This window comes from Procambarus clarkii, chromosome 91 (assembly GCF_040958095.1).
Source record: "Procambarus clarkii isolate CNS0578487 chromosome 91, FALCON_Pclarkii_2.0, whole genome shotgun sequence".
NCBI lineage: Eukaryota > Metazoa > Arthropoda > Malacostraca > Decapoda > Cambaridae > Procambarus > Procambarus clarkii.
In genome coordinates this window covers 6,149,227-6,169,138 of record NC_091240.1, presented here as the reverse complement: position 1 = coordinate 6,169,138, position 19,912 = coordinate 6,149,227, and the positions used below count along the sequence as shown (strand labels likewise).

General features: G+C 40.1%; 1 protein-coding gene across 3 annotated transcripts; it reads right to left on the bottom strand.

Moving 5' to 3' along the window:
- Nucleotides 1-255: 255 nt before the first annotated feature.
- Nucleotides 256-19,499, bottom strand: LOC123773971 (serine/threonine-protein phosphatase 4 regulatory subunit 2). 3 transcript variants are annotated; one of them, XM_045767987.2, is made up of 7 exons: nucleotides 19,347-19,499; nucleotides 16,617-16,744; nucleotides 14,680-14,801; nucleotides 13,063-13,194; nucleotides 12,076-12,239; nucleotides 8,900-9,594; nucleotides 256-2,609 (listed from the first exon to the last, which is right to left on the bottom strand). In XM_045767987.2, exons 1-7 carry the CDS (start codon nucleotides 19,459-19,461, stop codon nucleotides 2,019-2,021), a joined length of 1,947 nt encoding a protein of 648 aa, XP_045623943.1. In that variant the 5' UTR covers nucleotides 19,462-19,499; the 3' UTR covers nucleotides 256-2,018. The 3 variants fall into 3 exon arrangements, with proteins under 3 accessions (XP_045623943.1, XP_045623944.1, XP_069174797.1); XM_045767988.2 differs by having other exon boundaries at nucleotides 18,035-19,459; XM_069318696.1 differs by lacking the exon at nucleotides 19,347-19,499 and adding an exon at nucleotides 18,040-19,265.
- Nucleotides 19,500-19,912: the final 413 nt, after the last annotated feature.

The window sequence follows — 19,912 nt, the reverse complement described above, 5'->3', positions numbered from 1 at the left end:
AAGCCTCTGGTTGGCCCACCAAGTGTTACTCATTTGTCTTATTAAAGTAGTGATTGAGTACTTATGACTCATATGTTAGCTTCAGTTGTGTCCAATGTGTTTAACAACTTTTGCGTTGTTAATAAATCTATGTAAACCTTATTTGATTATAACTCTGCGGCACTGGACTGCATGACTGCACACACACACCAAATATCAAAACAAAATCCATATCTCAACTAATATTGCTGCTCAAATAGGTCAATTACAACCATGTACTGGCTTAATTTTATTGGATATTTCTCTATAAAACATACATCCTGATGCAAAAAAAATGAAACCATACTTTTTTTATAGATTACGAAAATTAAAATTTGGTTATCTAAATAACGATAATGTTTATTATGTTGACAAGTTTTCCACCATTAGAAATATATTATGCTAGAGACATTTGACTATACAGCCAGATGGTAGCACAGTTGGACCTAGCAACTTCCTTATCATTTCCAAACAAACTTTTGAAACATGATTGGGTAAATACAATCACCGCTGTAGCTCATGACTCGTGCAACAAACTCCTAAACCAATATCCACAGAGAACATGCTGTATTAAGGTGCACTCTTTGACCACAAGCTGCAAAAGCCAGCCTCTTTGGGTTGTAGTCGAACATGTACGTATCCTAGGATCATAGCCTATACAAGCACACATCCTTCGATCTTAAGTTGTACACGTAGGTAACTTTGAATTACAACTTATACAAACACATATCCTCAGAGCACCATCTTACAAACATGCATTCATGAGCACAACCTGCACATGTATGCATTCATAAGCATAACCTGCACATGTATGCATCCTTAAGCACAACCTGCATATGTATGCATCCTTAAGCACAACCTATGTATACAATATACATCACCTGTGGATCACATCTTCAATAATACATCTTTCCAACCCAATCTGCAGATGTGCACACTTTTCAGTATTTAAAAAGCATACCCTCAAAATAGTATTATTGCATTAAATTGTCTTCTACCAGCCCCTAGCTTACTAAAAATGTGGTTAAATAGTGAACAGGTCCAGTGCTATTTAATACTATACACTGTAAACACCATATGTAACGCCTCAGGGGTTCAGCATCAGAGATATACCAGGTAAAATCAAGGCAGGAAATCATCAGTTGTCATATAAATATACAAAAGTAACCGTTATTTCAGCCAAAAGTCTAACAGCTGTGGCACAATTCGGTGATGAATGCTAAAATCTTTATATTTCATTCTCTTGCCAATCCATGATAGAACGACTGATACTTAAAAAGACATTCATCTACTACTGTCCTGGTAAACTGTAAACTGCTTCCCCAACTGTTACATTGATGATAACCCATAGGAAAGTGAAGTGTAAATGAACTATTCTTCAATGTCTCTAAGATAATTATATTACAGTTCTTAGGTTATGTCTATCAAAAGTAATCTACCTAGAGAACTAAGTACATCCCAGTTTCTAATGAATACTAATGGAATAAACACATAACACACACCAACATTACATTACAGTATATTTCAGCTTCTCCAATATCCAAAAAAATTACACAGGAAAGACATGTAACTTTCGTTCCCCACTACTGTAATAATACACATACAGGATACTCAATTGAGGGCAACAAATGACTATTGCACACAATGTGACAAGCACCTTCCCTCTCATATTCACTCTCAAGTAACTTCTGTGTCAGAGAACCTTCCAAGGCATGTTCATCAAATGCATACTCACATATAAAAGAAAACATTATCCTTATAACTTCAACGAGATGACTTATAATCAGTATTATAAAATAACAAAATTTTCACGTTTCTTCTTTACAAAGAACTAAATTTGTAAGAAAGTCACGAAATCACCATAAATCTATAAACCAGTGTCTGTCACAAACGTAGATACGTAATATCTTGTTGAATAACTGTGTCCGAATGGCAGGTACAGCTGTGTAAAATAAATCGATATAAAAATATGCTAATATATTATTAAACTAAATTTAGAATTATTTCATTAGTTGGTCCTTTTCTTCAGACTCTTCTGGCTGAGAACTTGAGCAACTAACATTACCATTATCCTTTTCAACTTTATTATTAAGTTCAACTATGCTGCTACCTGAGGAAGTATTATCTGGTTCTTGACCTACTGTTGAGTCTGAGTGTGGTGGGCTACTGGAAGAAGTTGAAGCAGTAGCACCAGTGTCTATAGTAGGGTCGGAACTCTCATGGAGAGGTGATGACGTACTCGCAGAAACTGCAGGGGGAGATGAGGCAGAAGGTAAACTTTGCGAGGTGGTATGGGCTACTGAATCTGAAGGTGACGATATGGACGGAGCAACTGAAGGATCCGGGACTGTAGCCGAGGAGGGGTCCGTAGATGGGGAAGGGGAAGAGATGGGCGAGGATGGAGTCCCAACAACAGAAGGCGCAGGCTGGTTTAACGCACCGTTGCTCTGAGCTTGGGAAGTGCTATCAGCTTCATGACTGTCATTGCTGTTATCTTCCTGTACAGAAGGAGTTTCTATTATATGTTCTGATTCATTTCTGCTACTGTTTTCTGCAGCAGCTGCTGCTTCTGAAGTGCCTTCTCTTTCATCCTAAAAGGTGCAGATGAAGATTATTAAATATTCTCTCAAAATAAATATAATCTTTAAATTAAGACAGTGTTGTACAAAAGCTCCATACTAAGTGTATTAAAAAACAAATCACCTTTATACTTATCAACAGTGTGTGTGCCTTTCCCCACATGATGCATGCACATTCTTCTCACACACTCCTCACCCTGAACACCTCCATACTCAGTTATTGAAAGAAATAAAAATATGAGTGACAAGAGTCAGAACTGCCTTGAGGAATTTAGTGATTAACATTATACAAGGGAGACAAAAAAAAAACTGGCAATAGCAGTGATTCTACCATGGATTAAATGGGACATTTAGCTAATGAATCTGAAAATTTAGGTACACTGGAGAGCTTCCAAAGTGTAGGTGTGATATAAAGAATGGCTGCAACAGGAATGATTAAGAAAATTGTAAAAAACATTGAAAACACAATTGAAGAGGATAAAGAGAATTATGTCTGTGGACAATTCATTTATTGTAATGTTACTTGACACAATGTTAGAAATGGAGGAAAAATGCTACAGTTAATATTATATATTAACTGGTCAAGAAAAAGCACCATTTACAAAGACCAGTTCTGAACTCTAAGACGGTGCATGTGTGCAGAAAAGACATTATTGCTAGTTCACATGTGCACTATGAAAAATCAAGCAGTGTAGATCAGATGACATACAATATACTGTCAAGGCTATAATAAGCTATAGATCAGATGACATACAATATGCTGTCATGGCTATAATAAGCTATCACCAAAACACTATCCCATTTCCCACTTTGGAATGAGCATACACATGTATTTTATCACTTGTCGTAATAAAACTTTTGAAAATTTAAAAATGAATAGATAAAAGTGCAAAGTTTTGTAAATAAAAATTAGGATTTTGGATTTTCGGATCTAGATTTTGGATATTAAATTCCTAATTTATCATCAAACGAGTCACTTATGACACAGGTAACTCTTGCACATACAGTAACACTATGTTGCATAAACAAAAATTCACAGCATGTAACAGTACTTAAGGCATCTGCTGACATGATCATCACACCATGTAGATTTCACTATCTGCATCACACACATTCTCTAAAATATGTTTCATCAAAAATATCTGATCCCGAACACCCTCTTCCATCCAGGAAACCACTGTGTTCATCACCGACCACATTAGCAGCTTATCATTCAATTACACGAACCTTAAATATTGCCTTTTACCCCACCACCACCAGTCTCCCTGATGCAACTACACTATGAAAATGAAGAGAATGCCGACACATCTTCTCACACTTCAATGTTATTCAACACACTATAAACAGATAGGGTTATGAGAAGAAATTTGTCTAGTAGTAGGGATAAAAAAAAAAAAAGCATTGAATGTAATGAAACACCATTTTCTGGGTGAGCGGCTCCATTTTCCCTGGAGCTATTGGACTGACATATGCTATATACTCTGGGGCATCAGTCAATGGAGTTCTGCCTACTGGAGACCATGCACCAGAACCTGCCCCCCCCCCCTCTCCCCAGAGAGGCAGAGAGAGCAATGGCCTATAGAAATCCCCCATGTGTTTGGGGACATTCCATGTCTGTCATCGACCGGGGTTAGGCACCCAGAAAGGTGGCATAACAAAACAGTTCCTACCTAAAAAGTTTACCTTACCTGGTAAGAAATTGCAACCAAAGACCTAAAAGAGAGAGACAGAACTCCCCCAAAAACACAAGGAAACATGGACGCAAGCTAACGCCATTCACAGCCGCTGTGCCGCTTGTCCCCACAGCCCTCCCTTACCCAGGAGGGAAAGGGGGAAGCCCCAGACCCCCCGCGCCGGCTACTTAGACCTTCAGTTCAGAGGCTGAGCATCAAAAGCAAAATGAAACTGCCGACCGGAGGGAGGGTGCTAGGGAGCCTCTGGAGCTCACCTAGAAAATGCTGTTTCATTACATTCAACACTGGTTTTCTGTGGGGAGCCCCTTCGACTCCCTGCAGTTACATACTCAAAGATAAGTAAAAGAGGGACTTACCCGAGAGGCAGCTGCAACGCACACATAAACTCAAAGTAAAGACAACTGGCTGCAACCCGTGACCCAAAGCCACACACGAACGACCGGGACCAGGAATGCTGACCAGATAACGGGCGGCCAGGACCCCTGTTTGACCTCCAAAACCCTCCATGCCCGAATATCAGCTCAAGACATGTTGCCAAACATGGCAGTCAAAGCAGAAAACTAATGAACTACATGGGCACGAGGGTAGACCGCAGGTTGGCTAGAATTAATAGCCCTGCAGACAACCTGGGAGCCCTGAGCCCTGAAACAGAGAACAAGGAAAGCTGGATCAACCCAAAGCACGTCCCCAACCACAGAAGCCAAGGCGTGTTGATAACAGCGAACAGCTGCAACAGGACACAACACATGATGCACCCCTGACATATTGCATACTATACAATGACCATCCAAGCATCAATGACTCAAGGGCCCCCTCCGGAAGGCCGCCGTCTCGTTCTTCGCCAGAAAAGGAGGAGATGGCTGCAAACGAACAAACCAACCACCAGGATCAAAAGAGCAGAAGCCCCTGCACCGGAGGAGAGCATGAACCTCATTAACCCAACCTCCAGAGGTCAATTCTAACAGAAACAGAGCCTTGGAAAAACAATCTTGAACCAAAGGGACCAACACAAACTGAGAAGAGAGAGAAAAGAGCGCATGAGCAGGCCAGAGGTGAAACAAAGCACGGAAAGCTTGCGAAACGAAGCCGAAGTGACATCCACCCTGAACTCAAGCTGGAGCAGCTCCACCAGCGCCACACAATAAGAGGCGACAGTATTGGGCATCAAATGACGATTATGAAGAAGCTATGAAAGAAAGAACAAAACAACCCTATCGAAGTGGAAGATAACCTACATAGAGAGAAGAAATGGCAAAAAGAACGGCAGGAAACTTCATACTGTCGCCAAGACGAAGCTCATAAGTGGGATACCATCAATAAAGCCACCTGATCACCATAGAAGTGGTGACACACCCACATCAAAAAGACTAAACGCGAAGAGCGGAGGAGTAGACTGAACCAGCCATGTACCAGACCAGTCTGATCTGCTGAAAAAGGCGGAGCTGCGGAAAATGCCCTGGGTTTGAACACTGAGCAAAAAACCATGACTGGGCCGGCCACCAAGGGGCCACCAGGACGACGCTCCCACAGTAAGACTCCAAAAGAGCCAGAACCTGAAGCAACAGCTGGACCAAGGGGGAGGAGGTATAGGTAACCCCACCTCGACCAGTCCTGCTGAAAGGCGTCCATCGTGATGGTTCTGTGGTCTGGGAAAGGCGCCACATATATCGGGAGGTGCCGAAACCATGCCAATGCGAAGAGATCCATCTCTGAGGGACCCGTATGTCCGGCAGAGCCAAGTGAAGGAGTCGACATTGACCGTCCATTCTGTGGACAGGCTGTCCACCAGGACGCTAGACACTCCCTGGATATGAACCCCGAGAATCCAGCAGACGAGTCACCCAAAGCGACCAGCCCCAAAGAGCCAAGGGCCAAAGAGAACCCCTGCGGTTCAAACAATGAACCACCGGAGAGCAGTCCTAATGGAGCCAGATCGTTGAGTCCCGAGCGACCCAAACCCTCTAAGCGACAGCCAAACTGCAGTAAACTCCGGAACCGAACCTGTGAGCTTGATGGAAGGATGGAGCCCACCGTCCCTGGCCGGCCTGGTCACACAACTCCAGTTGAGAGATGAAGCATTCGTAAACACATTGAGCGAGGGCTCGGGTAGGCGCCAAGGCACTGAACCTCGAAAAACCCGAAGAGGAAGCCGGGAATGCAGCAACCGACACAAGGCCCCCGGAGACTGAAAAAAAACGATCACAAGAGAGGCGGAAGGAACATCCCTGAAGGAACCAGAACAGATGCCGAAGCCAGACCCAACCCAGCGGGTAAACCAGCACTGTGAAGTTCAGACTCCCACATAGCTGCTCGAGCAATTGCCGGGTGACCCAGGAGCCCTCCAGAAACAGCTGAAGGTGGGACTGCAGCCACAGCAACACCGCCGGAGAGACATGGAAGTGAGTTGAGAGTCCCACACGAGGCCAAAAGGAAGGCAACGAAAGCGATAAGCCTGCTGCCCCACAACGAAACCTAGCCAGTCCCTGAACCTGGCATTTCTTTGCTGGGGTCAAAGATGTTGTCAACCCAACAGGCAACATGACGGAGGCAAAACAGGTGACTGTCACCCTGAGACAATGGCACAGAACAACCCTTCAAACTTGCACACGGCGAGGTGGAACTCAGAAGACACATTCATCGGTCAACTGAGCCCCAACGGGGGTTTACGTAGGGATGTCTTCTATGGGAAGCCCAGGCAAGGTACAGTTAGCCGGTTAACTCAAAAGCTAACAAGAAGGATGAGCTATAACTGCACCCCTGTGACGTATACAAGCACGGAAGCCTAGAGGAGGGCCACCAATATACCCTATGTAGACTAACAGCCAAATAAGGCAGACCCCCTCCAGGCAAGAAAACAAAAATAAAAGAAAAACCATGCAAAAGTACAACGACACTAGAAGCAACAGTATCACGGCCGCCGCGTAGGTAAGCAAGCAATGTAGCACCTTGCACCCTAACCAGCAACACCACCACTTCCTATCAAAGGCCAAATAAAGGGTACAAAACCCCAGCTGATCCCTAGGGTGAGGTAAATGCCGAGCAGCAAGAACCCCTACGAAAGTGGAATCCCGAAGGCTCTATGGAAGGTAACCCTTGAACCCAAGGGTAGTACTTACAGGGTGCCTAGAGTAGATAGCCCTAAGTGCATGAAGCCCCAGTACACTGTAGTTACTCCTGGCCACTGCACCACAAAGAGCAGGAACACCACAAAGGTACAAAATCTGCCAAGAAATCGAGGGAAGAGTTGACAACTGCCCCAGAGTGCATCAGCCTACGAACTGAAGATGTGAGTAGCTGGCACAGGGAGGGGGGGGGGGGTCCTGGGCTCAGGAAGGGAAGGGCTGCACAGACAAGCAGCACAGCAGCGGTGAATGACATTTGCTTGTTCGTTTATTTCCTTATGTTTGGAGGGGAATTCTGACTCTCTGTCAGGTCTTCGGTTGCAATTTCTTACCAGGTGGGGTCTGTTTTGTTATGCCTACCTTTCTGGGTGCCTAACCCCGGTCGATGGCAGACATGGAATGGTCCCAAACACATAGGGGTTTCTCTAGGCCATTGCTCCCTGTGCCTCTCTGAGGGGGGGCCAGGTTCTGGCTCGTGGTTCCCGGTAGGCAGAACTACATTGACCGATGATCCAGACTATTATAGCGTATATCAGTCCGATAGCTCCAGGGAACCGAAAGGGCTCCCCACAGAAAAAGTGTTGGAGCAAACCTAAAGCATCAGCAAAAATTACTGACATGTCAAAAAGTATTTATTAATTTATTAAAAGTATTTATTAATCATAATTTTTCTTGACTCAAGACCAAGTATGGAATCTTCATAAAACACACTAGGAAAATCAATAAAATAAGGATTTGATAGAATCACATCATATTATTTTTCAAAACAAATAAGCCCTTTAAACACCGCTATAGTATACAAATTACATCATTTACTACTGAAAATGAGATACATAATGGTTAAAATGTGTTAATAACCACACATTAAAATACACATTAAATGGTCTGCACTTAGCTATGTTACCCAAATTTCATCACAATAATTTGTTAATGGAGAAAGACCAATTAAACAAATTTATACAGATTTCAAGTAGAAAACATACAGAACTGGTCTTCCCTTCCCTCAGTGTCATCGTAATAGTTGCAGGAAACATAACACTGTGTGGAGTCAGCAGGGAGAATATTGTCAATTCTCAAAGAATTGGGTTCAAGACACTATCACGGACCCAAGGTTTACCAGCTTCCTGTTTCAACACCTCAATGTGGCGATACAGAAGAAAAATGCTTAATGTATTCTCAGTTCCAGTTTGGAATCAGAGTAGCTCCAAGAGATTCACACTCTTTAACCATTCACTATGATCACCAAGTTTAATGCATCGAACATTATCTTCGCAGATTATCAACGTTTCCTCGTTTTACTGACCATCCCCATACTAAGGATATCAGCAACACTGTATGATCAGTTAGAACCCCATACACTAAGGACTTGAAAACACAAATAACTATATATAAGTTTAGCTGAAATTATTGAATGCAAGAATTAAGAGACTGATGATGTCTTCATTCAGCACCCAAGACAGTTAATTTGGATTTGAAACAAGCTTACCTGAGGTGCCTTCGTCTGTTCCTCTTGTTGATGAACTAGCTCTAAAGTCCCTTCAACAGAATCTGGACTTTCTTCAGCATTTATTGTAGGCGCGGATGTTGATAATAAACCAACAGTATCATTCTCTTCTTCCAGTTTTTGTTCTCCACCTCTATGGGAACTGTTTGAAGAACACACTTCTGGGGATAATGACAATGATGTATCATCTTCTACTTCGTCTTTGTCCCTATCTTCCTCTGTGAGGTGAGCAGAATCCTCTGTAATTAATTCACTGGTGCCTACTTGCTGACCAAGTCTATCTAGGGACACCTTTGTTTCCTTTGCATTGCTTCTCACTGAATGACACGTGGCCTCTGCTTCTCTAGAGTCCATGGATTCTGTCTTGGCACTATTAGAGTTACTGCTGCTGCTGCTGCTGCTCTCACTGTCATCTTCACTGGCTTCAGCTTCCATACTCTCAGCATCACTGGAAGTATTAAAAGAGTCACTCTTTTCCTCTATCTGTGACAAATCTTCTGCAGACCCTGTTGCTTTTTCTTCAATGCGACTTTCTGTTTTAACCTTCTTGGAAGGAGGTTCGGCTGTTTCTTTCAAAGAGTCATTGGTTATTTCATCTCTATGCAGACCACTGGGACCATTAGCTTCCGAGCCTGTTACCTGGTTTTCACTGTCACCAATTTCCCGACTGTAAGACTCTGAAAGCAAAACAAAAATAAAAAAGTTAAAATTCCATATCTATTTAAAACAAATGGAAAAAACAAATTAAAATTTAATTATGGATTTAAGGAACAATAAAGGTTAAGATGGCATAATCACTAGGTGGCATATACAAAGAGAGAGATTAACCCTTCAAATGCATGTGCCAAGACAGGGACGATCACACCACATCTGACCCTACTGTGCGAGTCAATGAGGAATAATTTAAAGTACCGCTTAAGCATACACAGGGCTTACATTTGCTTCATCAGGCCTCCAGTAAACAGACACCATCTTGGAGAAAAAATTTTTGGCCACACCTGGGTGTGAAGGCCTGGGTATTGAGAGATAGACCATGGGCAGCACGTGCTGTAGCAGCTCACAGCACCGCCGTGCAGCGCGTGCCCACAGCATCACTTAATGATGACAAAATAAATAACGGCAATTATTTTACAATGATTGTCTCGGTGAAGATCCTAATTGTAATAAAGACTATGTATTGTACAAGGATCCGACATCAGTGAACACAATGCTAGTTACGATGTTCACAGAACGAGGCAGACATTCACAACGCACAGCCGCAATTTATGCATCTACGCCTCATGAAACAGGACCCCATGTTCCCATAAGAAAATAATCATGTAGAAAATGTTATATTCAGGATTTAGTAACCAGGATTATAATAATAATAATAATAATAATAATAATAATAATAATAATAATAATAATAATAATAATAATAATAATAGCAGTGGTGTCAGCAGGGTATACATGGTACAATGTGAGTCATTTTGCTGGGTCAGGTGGCACTGACAGCAGAGTAGTGTGTGGTGCTATGCTGTTCTTGGATTTCAATACAATACCTGCCACAACTCCTTTAGTGGTTTGTTATGGTTCATATTCATACTGTATCAGTACTGCATACTCATTTGTATCATTTGTATCATACTGCTTGGATTTCAATACAACACCTAGCATAACTCCTTTAGTGGTTTGTTATGGTTCATAAAAAGTAGATAGTTACATATAACATGTGTACTGTATATAGTGTAATAACAGCAAAAACAGATTGTTCCATTGTTTAAAGAATATAATAATCAACTCATATTACTGACACGAATTGACACATACTGTTTGTATCTATATTCTACTCATCGCCTGCACATGTATAAAATGTATTTTTAAGTCAATTTTTTTGGGGGTGGAACGGATTAATTCAATTTACATTATTTCTTATGGAAAACTTAGTTTTGGTTTTCGAACTGTCTCTGGGAACGGATTAAATTTGAAAATGGAGGTACCACTGTATGCAGTTACAAACACATGCAAAAACATGCTTAATCGGAGGATGAACTCTGATCACTGGTTACAAGATTATTGCACCCACCACAACTGTTTTGTGGTTCATAATGGTGCATGAAAATGTAGATAGTTATATATAACATGTACATACAGTGTAATAACAGCACAAACAGTATGTTTTATTGTTCTAAGGAAATAATACTGTGTGAACATTAGTGACTTGAATATATTTGAGCATTCCGATGTTACACATTTTATTATATAAATTACCCAAATGACACCCTATTGAATAACATTACTGCAAAAAAAAAAAAAAAAAAAAAAAAAAAAAAAAAAAAAAAAAAAAAAAAAAAAAAAAAAAAAAAAAAACAGAAAACACAAATCAGGTACATTTAAATAAATATCTAAAAATGTCTTTGTGGCAATTCCCGCCCCATGGCTGTGTGTGGCCAGGGTGACCACCACGGGGCTCTTGGTTCATGAATGCTTATGAATCATGCTGTCACAACATGAGATTTCTGTGCCTAACCACAGTCAAAGTAGGTCACACATCATTTTTTTTTCATTTTCCCCATGACCAGGGAACACATTTTAACAATATGAGCAAGAACATTGTCTTAATTAATTTTTCTTGTGCACCGGGAAGAGGATGTTAGCTATAAACACTGGTGCCTTGTGGGGGTTAAACTCTTTTAAAGACAATACCAATGCAATAAGATCGAGAGAGAATATAAACACAAAGAAAATGAGCACAAGCACAAAGGAATATTGCCACGGCAAATCAATATCACGAGACGGCTGTCAAAGAGAACAGTTGTGAAAAGTGACGTCATGTTGATACATCTGCTTGGTAATATTTAAAGGTAGAATACAAAAAAACAAAAAAACAAAAAATAATAAGCTCTGTGTGATTCCCACTGCACTGTGAATAACGGAATATAACATATTTCTTTCTTTAACTACATGCTCCTAAAGGAAACTCTCCTATTCTGGGAAAGAACATAATAACATACAATTACAAAATTTGATATAAAATATATATATATATATATATATATATATATATATATATATATATATATATATATATATATATACAGTATACATATATGTACAGTATATTAATTTAATTTAAAATATTTGATTAAAAAAAATGATCAAGCACTACCAAGACTAACCACTAGCATTATTTGTTATGGAGTTTGCAGACTGCGTTATTGATAGCCTCTTGGGGTGATGTGACATTGGTGAAGTTGCCGAAGAGACGGAGAGGGGCGATGTGTGTAGTCCACCATCTTGCAAGCCATTGACTAGGGTCTGTTGAGAGTCCTCACTGCGCCGCCTAATGGTAGACAATGATTAAGGTAAATACTTTAATTAAACCAATTTTTAAAAACTTGCTTAAATATAACTACCTGTAGAGTTCCACTGGAGTACTGTACAGTACTCCATGGTAGACAACAATCATTGCAGCTGATCTGATTTTTTTATATATATATATTTGTAAACAGTGCTTGAGCTATGTTCAATTTTCACTGCAATGTATCACATGCAAATAGCATCTATGTCAACAGTCATAATATACAAATCCAATTTATTAGTTGATCTTAAAACTCTTAAGCCAAATTCAAGGGACATATTGTTTTCAGAAAAGAACCAATGGCATTTAACTTAATGAAGAGAAGACATGAATGCCAGAAAAAAATTGAAGAACTATAGGATGATGATATATGAATTGCAAAATAAAGAGTAAAATAGTGAGCAGTATTTAAAAGGTATTCAAAGTGGTATACCTATGATATGCTTATGTAAATGAAAAGGAAGATGGCAATAATTTGATTATAAGATCATATATGTATCTTTTTACTCTTTGCGTACTCCACTCACTAGGATTGAACATAAACAAAAAGCTTCTTACTACATAAGCAATAAAATAACAGTACAGTACTGTAAACAAATCCACAAGGGCCGTGATGAGAGTTCGATCCTACGTCCGGGATGATCCCAGACGCGTCTTAGTCGACTGCACCACACCAATTCCCCCCTTGTGAATTTGTTCATTTGATGCTTCACGCTACCGTGATTTCTGTGTGTAACAGTACTGTACTGTACTTTTATAATTTAAATTTTGCATATAAATTACAAATAAAGGTGGTGATACTCACTGCCGGCCAGGTTCAATATTAGATACCACCAGTACATTCTTTTCTAACCCTCGTAAAAACTTGTCTGTCCGCTTGTAGTGTCTAGTGGGGTCTACCATTATCTCACACAGCCTCTGTATGGTAAACGGTGCACTGAAATATATAGTGAATTACTCAAATAAAATAGTTTTAAACCTCTGAATTTACTAAATGTATTAAAAAATTATACATAATTTATATTTTTAAATTATTTCTGCTATTTCTCTCACATAACATTATCAGTTGTGTTTGAAAGCTTGAGATTTGTAAGTGTGGGTCGACTCGTGTAATCATGCTGTTAAACAACAATCTTAAGCTTATTTAAAAATAAGCTCATTATTTTTCAAAAGGTATACTCAGAAATATAAATAAATAAACCCCTCAGTATTACTTTGTATGTAACACAGGCATACTTTTTTTTTTTTTTACAAAAGTTACATAACTCCAAGTAACTTAACTGTGTAGGGAGAACAATTCACATATGTGATGTTAGGACTCCATACGGCTTTCTATGGAATTAAAGTTTAAAGTAACTTCCATCTGATGAGTCTAAAATGGCAAAGATAATGCTCCAGAAACAACCATTATTCTCCGTAACTTTTTTCCCTAAGCAACCACAAAAGCACACTTCTTTCCTCCTGTGATGAAGCTTCTGTAAATAACCAACAATTTTTTTGTTTACTAATAATGAAGTAAAACAACATTCATTTAAGACACATTTTTGGAATGTAAATACTGTACTGTACTTGATTAAGTACAGAACCCTCCCACACCCCACCATCCCCCATGTACATATTTCAAGGAAATCTTAATGATGCAGTATAACATATGGTTCAGGACAGAGCTAATACACCACACACTGGAAAACAACTGAAACCGGCACTGGAGAAATCCTGACAAATATTAACAAAGTCCTGAAACAATCAGCTCACAAAGATCCTGTGAATGCGAGTTTTCACACTCACTTAAATCTGAAAATTGATGTGCTAAAAAAAAAAAAAAAGTCAACCAGCTAACATTTGCCTGTTATATGGCAGAACATTACAGTACTCAAGCAAACTTGAATTGCTCCATCCCACTGGAGATGTACAAGCATGTACTATATGTGTACACAAAAAAATGGCCAAAAAACTTAAAACTCTCACTGTAATAATTGCATATACAGTATCAGCATCCACATTGGATTAATTCTGTGGTTTTGGAGTTGTAAATAGCCTTTCATTCTTGTCTGCTGCAAGCCCAAAACAGCTGTTCCTATGTTCAATCATGAACTATTCTCTGAACAAAGTTAAATTACACCAATCCAGAATGCCTGTGTTTTAACATTTGTATCAAGCGGTTTTGAGCCAATACAAGGCATTTATAACCTATCACTGGGAAACCGTAAACAGTTGCCAACGGCAACACTCAATAAAAATATTATTCCACATATTATTTTCTAAGGCATATCCATACATTATATAATTACGGTACAATTGAGTCAATGGCTAGTGGATGGAAGATGCACTACATAGGCACACACAAAGGTATCTCACGATGCCACAAATAAACTAACATTTAAATTGGAACACAGGCATACTTGTGGAGCGTGTTACTTACCCAGAGAAACTATCAAAGTGGTGTAATAACTTATCGCGTGTCGTCGTGTACGAGAAGGCCGGCACGTTGCCACACTCGCTTATGTCCTCCCCACCACAATTTTCATAAAACTCATTCATCACCTACACATGAAAGAAAATATATTAACTACAGTATATAGAATGCAATTTGTTGTTGTCATAAATATAAAAAAAAATTAACTAAACATATTCTGACCAAAATAAAGGTGATTGGCAGAATCATGAAAGCAGCCTTATGTACATGTCATAGGCATGCCCTCCTGAACACCCACTTTGTAGTCTTAACAAAATGTAATAATAAAGCACTGGCAATAATATGATTTGAACTGAAAACTTCAGCAAGCAGAAACTTCAACATGTATAAATATTATATTTGATATATTGTCTATGAATATACTGTTGTCATCATTATCAATCTAATCATACATCAATGGAAGTCTTAGAACACATATACAGTAGTAGAAATTAAGTGTTAAATGTAATGAAACGATTCTTCGCGGTGGGGATCGTATTCCAAGGACCTGCCCGAAACGCTACGCGTACTAGTAGCTGTACAAGAATGGAACAACTCTTGTATATCTCAAAAAAAAAAAATCCTTTTTTTTTGGTTGGGCCCTCAATAGCTCCCCAAGGCCAACTCTGGTCCAGCCAAGCCTCTGGGAGATGTATTAGGCCTCGAGACCCACCCTTGTCTACCAGGATTCAGGACAAGAATACAGCTCTCTCTTTGAGGTGAGGGGGGTGGGATCCTCACCCCCCTCACACAGAGGTTACAGAGCTTGGGGATGGGGGGTCAGAGATTAACCCAAAATCAAGAAAACACCACTAAAAAGCATAAGTGCAACAAAACTACCATTGCTTGGAGTTAGGTACCTTCAGGTTACAAGACAAACTATGCAGGCAATGAGTCACAATAATGTGGCTAAAGTATGCTGACCAGACCACACACTAGAAGGTGAAGGGACGATGACATTTCGGTCCGTCCTGGACCATTCTCAAGTCGATTCACAATCGACTTGAGAATGGTCCAGGACGGACCGAAACGTCGTCGTCCCTTCACCTTCTAGTGTGTGGTCTGGTCAACAAGGCAAACTATCTTTCTCACAACATAAACACCCTAGCCATGATGCATTTAACTGCCAACAGGTGATAGCAGTGAAAGGGGGACAGGAAGCATTTGAGGGCCCACCAGAAAAGGGCATTTCATAACATACTGTACACTGCTTGATTTCTTGGAGAGCCTCCTCAGTAGCTATCAACAAAATAATGCAGCCAAGGCTTATCTGTGAGAGAAGATGGGAGAAGAAGATGGCTTGAGCCAGAGGTTCATCTAGTGCTTCAAACACCAAAGTGCAGCACATGCATGGCAAGGTTGAGGAAACTGCCAAGGCAGTGCCAAGGTAAATGCCCAGGTGAACCACCCATATCAAGCTTCATGCTTGATTTGGGTGGTTCACCTAGTGCTAGTACTAGCAGTCAAGCAGCTACGAAACATAGAGCAAGGGAGCCAAAAGTTAGTAAACACCAAATGGCCCAGAGGGAACCAACAGACAAGAGCTTCCGGCACAGGGATCCTAAACCTAAGACCCAGAGCACTGGCAACCAGCCATTGGCACAGAGGACCCCAAAATAACCTCAGGCACCAGATTATAGGCAGAGATTTTCAAGTTACCGAGACAGCCTAAAGTACCAGTTGGCCCAGGTACAGTATTCAAGGTTGCACTGTATTATAATTATGGGTAAAATTAATGATGATGACAGGGGATGCATTTTTGTGATCCAGAAATATGAAAATCACTTTCGTAAAGCAGGTCTAGCAAATGTGTGTAAGATTCATGACACTTTTGAGTAATTAAAGTTATAAATGAATAAATATAAAACATAAAGTTAGTTTTCACTGAGCATGACAGTACTTACGGTTTCTAGCATGTATCGCATAAAATTTCGTATTCGGTGCCATGGAAACACTGTGTCTCCTGTTTTGGCAACATGCTGAACATACTCCTCCAAGAGCTTTGGTACACCTCCACTCTTCTTTTCAAACTCTGCAGGAGCAATGAGAACAGTAAATATCACTTAATAATAGTTAGTTTAACACAGATTTACATGTCTTGAGATGATCAAACCTTTCATAAGCTTGCCAAGCCATAGAATGAATTAGAATTTAATCAGCTATAATCCCCAATTTAATGAAAACCCTATGCTTAATTTAAATGTATTGTTATAGTCAAAAGACTTTGAACTGAAAATCTCCATCTAAAGGACAAAATTTATTACACTAAATTATCCATCAAGATCTGAAATTATACTCCCTTTATAAATTCAGCTTATTCTCACACCATTAATATACAGTACTGTACTTGCTTCACCATTTGCTGTCCTTGAAAATAAAGTCCAGCACTTAATTTTAAGTACGGTATTAATTTTGTCATACAATGCTGTATTGTACCCTATTTAGAAATCTGCCCTTGTGTGAATAAATCTCTAAAATTGAAAGGTCAATGACAGAAGAGTTTTTATATGTAATATTTTATAAAAAATTTATTTCACTTTTGTTCATGTGAATTATTATTTTTCTATTTCATATATTTCAAGGACAGTACTATTTTTGAAGTTCCCAAGCATTTTAGTACAAAGTGTATTGATATTTATAATGTGAAATAGCTATTGACTATGAATACCAAATAAAACTATTATGCAGGCGAGGAGTCACAATAATGTGGCTGAAAAAATGTTGACCAAACCATACTTGGAAAGTGAAGGGACGACGACGTTTCGATCTGTCCTGGACCATTCTCAAGTCGATTGTGTCGGACCATTCTTACAATCGACTTGAGAATGGTCCAGGACGGACCAAAACGTCGTTGTCTTTTCACTTTCTAGTGTGTGGTTTGGTCAACAAAACTATTATTTTTAAGTATAGTACACTTATGATTTCAACCTGATGTAAGCCCTGAAAATATGATTGAGCTTTTTTATTTATGGCAAAAATAAATTAAAAACAAATTCTTGCCCCCTTGGAAGTATTGTACAGTACTATAATACAGATCTGTAATTTAGAATTAATATTAAATGACCTACATATTTTCCCCATTAATACTTTTTACACAAAAAACTGCAAATATTTGTCCCAATATGATTGCAGAGCAAAATATGCAAAATAAATAAGTACTACTGTATACTGAACAGTAATTTGAAAGTAAAATTATATATCATCACCCTTTTCCCACTCTTGTGAAATGGAAAGCATTAGCCCAGAAAACAAAAGGAAAGCAGTAATGTACAAGAAGCAAACTTAAATATATTACAAAATTGAACTCATCCTTTCACTATACCTTACCCACTGTACAGCATCACAGAAAAACAAACACCACCACCTCTCTTGCAAGTCACCCACTGAAGTGCCATAAAAATTTCAGAAAACTTGGTGTACAGTGCTCCTTGTGAGTTGTTATACAACAGAGATTAAACACTTACATATTCCTTCAAAGCTGCTGCACCTAATCTTAGCCTTGTTGCCCCACCACATCGCATATGCTGTTAACACTCGACCTCCGCTTCCCCCCTCACACTAGCCTTGCCTGCCAAGCTTTCCTCCTCTTCTCCTACCCTCAAAATCATGTGACTACACTCTCTTTAAGAGTCCACTGCCATCTATGCATTCAATGATACCAACCCTGCTCAGAATATTCACCTCAATCTGGGGATCTATCAACTTTCCCTATCCTCAGGCTCAACATGATCCTATCAGGCATAATATAACCCTATCCTTGGGTCAAAAATGACCATGTATGCAAGCACAACATGACCCAATCCACTAGCCCAACATGACCCCTATCCACAGGCCCAACATCACCCTATTATCAGGCACGACATGACCACAACCCCGAATCCAGCACAACCCTATTCTCAGATCCATCATGACCCCATTCTTCAACCCCAACATGACCCTATCCTCAGGCCCAACATGACTGTATCCTCGGATTCATTATGACCATATCCACAATCAGGCTCAACTTGACCCTTTCCACAGGCCCAACATAACCCAATCCATAAATTCAACACGACCCTATCCTCAAATACAACATTACCTTATCCACACCTATTTATGCCTTGCATAAATAGTGAAACAGCCTCACTGACTTACAGCATCTCTAATGAGCCAGCAAACCCGAACATGAGCCCTAAAAGCTTAAATAACCAGCTTCGCAGTGAGGCATTTTAGACGACCAGTAAGATCCTGGTATCTTAGAAACTCAATAATACAGGTCAGAAGATCTTAAGACGACGGGGAAGGCCACGTCGCCCCGACAGGTGTGGCAGATGTGGGGAACTTGCTTCATTTACACCCCCGCTCGCACCCACATACGAGGCTGCAAACCCGGAGAACCATCACTCTCCTCGCCCTCATAACGCAGCCCCTGCAGGAGGCGAGGGGAGAGCCGGGTTGTGAGGGTAAGGAAAGTGTAGGGGCGAGGGGAGAGGCGGGTTGTGAGGGTAAGGAAAGTGTAAGGGGGAGGGAATCAGCTGGGAGCAAGAGAAGTGTGTACCCGGCCGACCTCGTCTCTTCTCTGCTCTTCTCCCCTTTATTTACCTCCCCCGCCACTCAAAATTCAGTGCCTAGCACACAGCACGGCCAATACTTGCTTTCTAGTTCCTCTAATATGGATTCCAGGTTTTCCATAATTGTTAAAAGGCCTTTATGAGAGGCAAGGCGCGCCGACTTCGCTTGTCTTCCACTAAACTTGAAAACAAACAACATGGCGGCCGCTTATGGTCAGTTCTAATGGTAATTATCGCGCTAAACCAAGCTTGGTGTCCCAGGTCCGAGAGGATATTTAATGCTGTTAATAAAATCTCGCATGAAAATGGCAATAAATGACAATGAAATAAATATTTTATGAATATACCCCCAACTTAAGAGACCGCAAAGCTAAAGCTTTCTCCTTTATGCTCATGTTTATAGTTTATTGCAAATCGCGAACGCGGACGAAAACATTAAATTAGGAAATAAAAAAGTTTGCATAATTAAAACACGATAACGCTAGGAATACAAAAGCCTCAGTATTAACAACTGGAGGACAAAGGCATAATTTACACGAGGAGTAAGATTTAGGTTTTTGTAAATAATCCGGATGGCGGCAGCTGGCGTACAGGAACATAAATACTCTGACGTCACACCTCGTAATGACAGCTCTCCATACAACACTCGT

What these genes read in the sequence shown, in the direction of transcription:
- LOC123773971 (XM_045767987.2), bottom strand. Translation starts at nt 19,461, where the DNA reads ATGTTGTTTGTTTTCAAGTTTAGTGGAAGACAAGCGAAGTCGGCGCGC. An exon ending in TGCGATACATGCTAGAAACC is followed by an intron (nt 14,802 to 16,616) that starts GTAAGTACTGTC and finishes TTTCATGTGTAG; the next exon opens with GTGATGAATGAGTTTTATGA. An exon ending in AATATTGAACCTGGCCGGCA is followed by an intron (nt 12,240 to 13,062) that starts GTGAGTATCACC and finishes GTCTACCATTAG; the next exon opens with GCGGCGCAGTGAGGACTCTC.